The sequence below is a fragment of the Pelmatolapia mariae genome, linkage group LG10_11 (genome assembly GCF_036321145.2).
Source record: "Pelmatolapia mariae isolate MD_Pm_ZW linkage group LG10_11, Pm_UMD_F_2, whole genome shotgun sequence".
NCBI classification, from domain to species: Eukaryota; Metazoa; Chordata; class Actinopteri; order Cichliformes; family Cichlidae; genus Pelmatolapia; species Pelmatolapia mariae.
The window spans coordinates 14,539,374-14,546,484 of NC_086236.1; the positions used below are offsets into that span (position 1 = coordinate 14,539,374).

General features: G+C 38.5%; 1 protein-coding gene across 3 annotated transcripts; it reads left to right on the forward strand.

Annotated features, from left to right (window-relative positions):
• The first annotated feature begins 311 nt into the window (after positions 1-311).
• snx12 (sorting nexin 12) lies at positions 312-6,127 on the forward strand. Of its 3 annotated transcripts, none has more exons than XM_063486944.1 (5): positions 312-683; positions 2,145-2,240; positions 2,537-2,661; positions 2,978-3,068; positions 5,357-6,127. In XM_063486944.1, exons 1-5 carry the CDS (start codon positions 519-521, stop codon positions 5,483-5,485), a joined length of 606 nt encoding a protein of 201 aa, XP_063343014.1. In that variant the 5' UTR covers positions 312-518; the 3' UTR covers positions 5,486-6,127. The 3 variants fall into 3 exon arrangements, with proteins under 3 accessions (XP_063343014.1, XP_063343016.1, XP_063343015.1); XM_063486946.1 differs by lacking the exon at positions 5,357-6,127 and adding an exon at positions 3,620-3,635; XM_063486945.1 differs by lacking the exon at positions 5,357-6,127 and having other exon boundaries at positions 2,978-3,606.
• The last annotated feature ends 984 nt before the right edge of the window (positions 6,128-7,111 follow it).

The following is a 7,111-nucleotide window of genomic DNA, read 5'->3' on the forward strand; positions in this document are numbered from 1 at the left end:
TTGTTGTACTTTTTCTTTGCCTTAATGTTTTTTGTTACCTTTATTTTTGTGTCATATATATTTTTGCTAGCTTGCACATTACCTCTCTCTGGTCCTTGTACGTCTGTACTTCGGTTTTTTTTTTTTTTAAATAAATAAATAAATAAATAAAAATACTGTGTTTTGTTTTGTGTTTTTTCATCAAAACTTCAGTCCTGTGAATTGCTCTACTGTAGCGATAGGTATAAAGAAAACCCAGTACAATCAGCAATATCCGTGTGTCCATTAGAGGGAGTGCGGAGTGTCCCGCACAGTACGGAACTGAGTCAACGCATTTTTCTGATTCAAGAAGGGTAGGGTAGGGCGCAAGGCGGCTGGCCCCCGCAAAGAGAGCTACACAAGTCGGCTACTTCCCCAGCTGAAGCGGTCAGCTATCGAAATCAGTTGATGCCTTCAGATGACATTTAAGACTTCACCGTGTATTTAGTTGGTTTGACGCTAATTCTCCGTTGGTCGTCTGAAAATCACAACCCGACAAAATGTCAGATCCTGTGGTGGCCGACACTCGCCGGTTGAATTCCAAGCCCCAGGACCTGACTGATGCTTACGGTCCCCCCAGCAATTTCCTGGAGATAGACGTTTATGATCCACAAATCGTTGGAGTCGGACGGGGCCGTTACACAACTTACGAAGTTCGCATGAGGGTAGGTATCGAGGCGTAAACCTCAAACACCTTGCAGCATTAGCTTTTGGCGCTAAGCTAACTCTTAATTACAGTGCCGATGCTAGCCAGTTAGCCACTTAGGAGCTACGGTCACCGTGCCGTGACGTTGTCGCTATTCGTCGTAGAGTAGCTCGAGATGGGGCGCGAGTAAAAATCGAGCAGCTGGGACTGTCAGCGGCCTAGCTAACATGTAGAAGTTTCTTGAAGGTATGCTAAGGTGCAATTACGGGAATGTAAGCAGTGTCACTAGTTCAAAGTCAGTACTGTAGTTAATTTTCTCCTCAGCTAACAGTATTGTTTGTGAGCTAGTCTGCGTTAAGTAAAAGGAAACTGAATAAAACATTAAAACAAAACCAGGAATTTCCAGCAGAGTCCGAGAAGCTAACTGCTAGCTATATGTGATAATGCGCTCTAAAGAAAATTAAGACTGCTTTAATGTTACATTGTTTGTCTTGTCTGGATTTCTAGAGCTAAATACGTCAGTGGATAGTATCTGGATATATGAAGGAGTAACCAAACGTTATTCCTTCATATTCTTCGAAAGTTTCATCTTGATATTCAGAGAAAAGCTGAATGAAAAAGGCTAACAGTGTTGGTGTTTTTCTAAAAACGGTAGAACAAAACGCATAAAAGTGTTTTGTGATTATTGAAATATGAAGAGGTCGAGTTAAATGTTGGGTTTTTCTGTATAGTATTGCAAGGTAGTTTACGTTACTCTGTAAAGTGGCTTTTATTTGACTGTTGTGAAATTGTGTAAGTCAAATTTAATGTAACAGTTACAAGTTTTAACTAACTTGTTCACTAGAAAGACAGCTAAGCTTAAAAGAATGTGAGACGTAGGAAATCACTAACACAGCTAATTCTAAGGACATTTCAGGAAGCTGATTCAGTGACACAGTACAGACACACTATAATTGTGTAATTGAATGTTAACGTGCCTGCCTTTCCTGCAAATCATCATTTTGTGGCACTGCGGAGAGTCTGCCTTGCACAATATGAACAACTTACTGTTCTCAGTGCTTGAAAATTGTAATAGACCATGGTAGGGGAGATTGGGTCAGGGGCCTGTGGTTAACTAATAACTACCAAAAAGCCATATCAGTCCAGTTAAGATTTGAACCCTCACTGGGATCAATAGTGGAAAGCAGAAGGTCGCTGCAATCATAATCTGTGCTTTTACAAGTGGCTTTAATTGCTTTTCAAATAAACACAGTATAGATTTATTTTATTATGTACAGAACAAACCTTTGCCAGTGATTAGCAGAGCTGATTTGTAGCCAGATAAAAGACGAGTTAAAACTTTTTGTGAAATAGGGGAAGAAAAGTGATAATAGTTGGAGTTGTAGTGCAGGTCCTTTCCTTACATGTCAGTTGACATCTCATGCAGATGATTGAATTTCAAATTAACCAACATGTTTTGTTTTTTGCCTTCTCTTTGTAGACGAACCTTCCCATTTTCAAATTAAAGGACTCCTGTGTGAGGAGAAGATACAGCGACTTTGAGTGGTTAAAGAATGAGCTGGAAAGAGACAGTAAGGTGAGTGAATAATAATTAACAGTGCAAGTGCTGGGATTCCATTGTGTGACTTGACCATGTAAAATAAGTAATCTGATTATTATTATTTTCTGAAATGAAAATGTGGTGATTAAAATGTTTACATGCACTTGCACGGCTTTTCTACATAAAATTGTTGTGAGGGCCCAAATTTGCTGGTAGAAATGTCTACGGTTTTGACTTTGTTTCATGTTGAGTGTGGACTTTTTTTTTTCTTTTTTCTTCTTCTTCTTTTTTTTTTTTTGTCTGTTCTTTGTGTCGACCCCTGCCTCCTTCAGATTGTAGTACCACCTCTGCCGGGCAAGGCCCTGAAGAGACAGTTGCCCTTTCGCAGTGATGAGGGTCTTTTTGACGAGTCGTTCATTGAGGAGCGAAGATCGGGCCTGGAGCAGTTTATCAACAGGTCAGTTAGTCACAAAATTACATTATAGACGGGAGTCTTGGGTGGAGGGAGACGTGAGCAAGACTTCATTGTGTTTTTTCTTTCGCTGAACTTGTATCAAAGCTATTGCTGTCGTTTCTTTAGGTTTTTCTATCCACTTTAGTGAGCTGTTTGTTGTCAAAACTGTGTAGCCCAACACAAGGCTTAATCTAATCTGTGCCTGGGAAAGGAGAACCAAGCAACAAATCCATGGCTGCTTTTCCACAGTGTTTGTGAAAAGCATTTTAAAATGAGCAGAGAGTGAGTTTACAATGTTTGTTTCTGTGTTTCTGTATAGAATTGCAGGTCACCCCTTGGCCCAGAACGAGCGCTGTCTTCACATGTTTCTTCAAGAGGAAACCATTGACCGTAACTACATTCCTGGAAAAGTACGACACTAGGGTTATTGAGGGATACGGGCATTTGGGGGTTAAACTGTTGGGGCTGTAGAACGGACTGCCTCTTGCCTTCTCTTCCCTCCTAGCTTCTCTTAATCTCTCTCTTTGTCTGTCTCTCTGTCTCTCTTTCTTTCACTCTGTGGATATTATTACAAAGTCATATTGTCTTTATCTTGGAGTTAGAGCATGAACTTCGGCAACACAGAACATGTTGACGATGTTTCAGACAACTGTGACTCCTCTCTTCCGTGTGCGTTTATTTTATAACTGTATATTAAGAAAAGCACCTGTCAGTAGCATTCATAATATCGTTAATATTTGGCGCTAAATAGTAATTTGTAGGAATGGAAACGGTGTACGATACATTCAGACTTTCCTCAGATGAGTGTCATATATTCATGATTGTAATATAATGTGAATAAAGTAGAATAACGTCTAAATATGTGTGCTGGAGCTAATGTGTACCATAAGGATGCATGCAGACTGTAAATGAGAATTCTGATCCTGTTTTGTTCTCTTTGTTTTTGTTTTTTATTTTTTAGGTATGAATGAAGTAAGTTTGCTTTATTTTATTCTGTCTCTAAGAGCTTTCTGGAATTAAAGGTGGTTGCATGGGCACTATCAAGACCAAAGGCGATAGTTCACAAATACTTCAGTAAAACAAAACTTGATACCACATGTTAACAGAGATCTGACTGCAATCTGTCATTTCACTTTGTAAATACAGCCATACGTGGTCTCTGGTGCATTATAAAAACATGTTATTTCCCCCAAAAAAGGATAATGTGATTGTGGTGTGTTGCAAAGGTAACGGTACTCTGCAAGCCAGTTTTCAAGCGTTTCTTTTCTAACAGTAACCACTAATGTAAACGGGGTTTAATAAGAGTGCTGAAGTTAATGTGTTTCTTCTAAACTGGCTTGCAGATGTTTCTCATTCCACAAATATCAGGCCAGTGGAAAGACAAACCACCACTAGCATATGAGTTATGTGAACTATTGTTTAATAGAGATTAAATACTGCATCACCTACAACCTCTGCTCTTTTAAGACATTTCTTGTCAAACTAATTCAGATACACTGTCATTATCAATCACACTAATCCCTGGCTGCATGGCACACTTGCACGCTTTCTTTGCAGTACATTTGTGTTAGCCTCACTGATCAAACTCTCTTACACGACTCTGATCACAGTTATGTTGCTATACCTGTTGATTCTGATCTTTTATTTTTGTTAAGATGGGTTTTTTGTTTTTTTCTTTTCAGACTTGGATACTGTACATTTGTACAGAAATATCTACGTCTGAAAAACAAATCGGCCAATTGTACCATCATGTAAACCTTAACACAGTATGTCCTGCATTTTGTGTACCAATCAAACGTTTACATGTGCAGTTCATTAGACAAAGTTTATGACTAATGAACTAAATCAGTTGAAGTTATTGTCCATACATATGGCAGCAAATTTTAAAAAAAAAAACTGCTTATTGGTCACATAAGTCTTAAATCGGACAGCATCATGGCATATTTTGGCCCCCCAAAAAACCCCAACTGTGTTGCATGATGCTTATTGGTGGCGTGTGCTGCACAGAAGCTCAGGAAAGCACTTCGCTTATGGAAACTGCATGAACTCCTCTGTAATGTACCATGTTAAGCCTGTATTAGATTTGCAATCACAACTTCTTCACCTGCCTGCCTGATTGAATAAGAGTCACTTATCTTTCAGTCCAGAAAGGTTTTACAATAGAAATAGTTCTCCTGATCTCCCGATGCAAGTAAAGAGTAGAAGTTGGCACGTCCAGGGTAATTCCTTATTATTGCCTTATATATGTATACTACTATTAAATGACAGACACCCCAGTGTTGCACTTCTCTTCAGTGTTTTTTTTTTTACTGTTTGGCTGTAAAGCCCAAGCAACTCTAAAAACTGCATGGTACAGATTAAACGGGTCTGTCTTGTAAGTGAGACGTTGAGTCTCAACGGGACTACCTGTGTAAATAAACATTAAAAAAGTAATGATGAATGAAAGTAATGATCATCTGAGAAAAGCTTAGTTGGTGAAAAATGATGCAAAAGAACAGGAGCTGTCATACTGTATGGACCCAGCCTCATCTGGTCATCATGTGATGCTTTCTGTGGATAATCACATTAGTCAGCGTGCATCGTTAGGCTCTATTTAAAAGAGTGTCAGTCAAAGAACACTGTCGATTGCATGTTGGTGTATCATTTCTCATGTTTTTTTTTTAAATCTCTCCCTCTCTCTTTCTCTCTCACTGCAAAGACGGTACAGTCTGCTGCACCTGCCCCGTGTACATTTATTTCTACATCACGTCATAAAGCTGATGTCAGACCTCATAAGTGTCAACGATGTAGAGAAAACACAGCTTTCTGCTCCTGGAATGAAACTTAAGAGATCCAATGTATAAATTGTTTGATGTTGTATCTTCATTCAGTCATTCCACTTACTGTATGTACACTATTTTTGATCTAATAATCAGTGAGGAAAACATGCTCCATATATCTTTTTAGCCATTTTTTGTTTGTTTTTGTTTACAATGATTGTTTTTGGAATGTCTTCTTTTTTTCATTCGATTACTTTAAAAAGAAAGTAATTTCCTGCTCCTGTTTTCTTTTGCTAGCTGAGATGTGATTTTGATGATAACCTCCCAAAGTCGAGCAACATGTAGCATCATAAAAATGATGGCGACTCCAGTCACTCCAGTCGCTGTTTTCTCCCCTGAGTTTGATATTTCTGGACATGCTCTTACACAGGATTGTTTCACAATTACTTGTTGAGTTGGGCATATAACCATGTCTAAGCACTGTGATAAGAGGTTTGTTATATGAACAGACATTCATTGTTTAAAGGCAGTAACAGCATCTGGTTTATTGAGCTATAAAACGAGGCTTGATTTTTATTTTCTTTCTTTTCTTTTCACCTGTATTCTTCTTTCTCTCAGCATTATCGTGAAGTGTATTAATACGTTGCCATCATTGCAGGAACTTCATTGTTAATTCTGTCCACTAATTAAATTTCCTGCTGCCTGCTGTGTGCTGTCTCTTTTGACTTTTACAGCAGAGAAATGGGAGCAAAAGTCAGAAAAAAAATGTCAGGTCAGTGAGCAAGAGTAAGCCAGAGGAGATTAAATGATTGCAGGCTGGCAGGTCTTGAGTTATTCTTTATATCTTTAGATTTGTTCTTGTCATTTTTTTTAAAAGTGGACTTGAGGATTAGTTTTCCAGGATTTCTGAAAGGCCAGAACATTGGCTGCATTTACAGGGAATAGTTTATTTTCATTTTTGAACTACTTAACACTGAGCTATGATTAATTCAAGCATAAAAAGGTACCTAACCCAATGAGCTAGTGTTGTTTACACATGAAAGACAACAAGGACCCAATTTAAAGGGTATCTTTAGCCAATTTGTTACCAGCAACCTGGCACAAAAAAACGTTTGTTCCCAATTTTTTGTTAAGTATGAAAACACAAACTGACAATCATGAAATTGCACTTTTGCATCAAGGTGATTCACAAACAGCTATTAGCTGAAAACTTGGCATATATTATTGCATGCAGTGTGCCCTTAAAAACTATGAGAAAAAGTGGTGGGAGTTTAAAAAAAAAAAACTACAAGCAGAAATGAATAATTTGTGAAAGTAATTTCCATAAGAAATCCAGCAAAGAACTGACATAGGACCTGAGAGATACATCTGACGCTTCAGTTGCTCCATCTACTGTTCACTGGGGCCTCGTCATGTCTTAGTGAAAGGGTGGCCGTCAAGAGGCCGTTCTTAAGAAAAGGAAATGGGGAGAAAAGGCTGGTAATTTGTTATCCCATATTATACAAAAGATTTCTGGTTTTAAAGGAGATGATCAATATGACTTCCTCTGTACATATTGTCAGGAAAAGGTACAACAGTGACTCTCTGCAGCCATCTGTAAAACACGGTAAAAGCTACGTCATGGTTCAGGTGATTTGGATTTTGATCCACCATGCAATACCATCTGGAAAGTTTCAGGTTTGCATCCACTTTGT

What these genes read in the sequence shown, in the direction of transcription:
- snx12 (XM_063486944.1), top strand. Translation starts at nt 519, where the DNA reads ATGTCAGATCCTGTGGTGGCCGACACTCGCCGGTTGAATTCCAAGCCC. An exon ending in AGCTGGAAAGAGACAGTAAG is followed by an intron (nt 2,241 to 2,536) that starts GTGAGTGAATAA and finishes TGCCTCCTTCAG; the next exon opens with ATTGTAGTACCACCTCTGCC. An exon ending in CTGGAGCAGTTTATCAACAG is followed by an intron (nt 2,662 to 2,977) that starts GTCAGTTAGTCA and finishes GTTTCTGTATAG; the next exon opens with AATTGCAGGTCACCCCTTGG.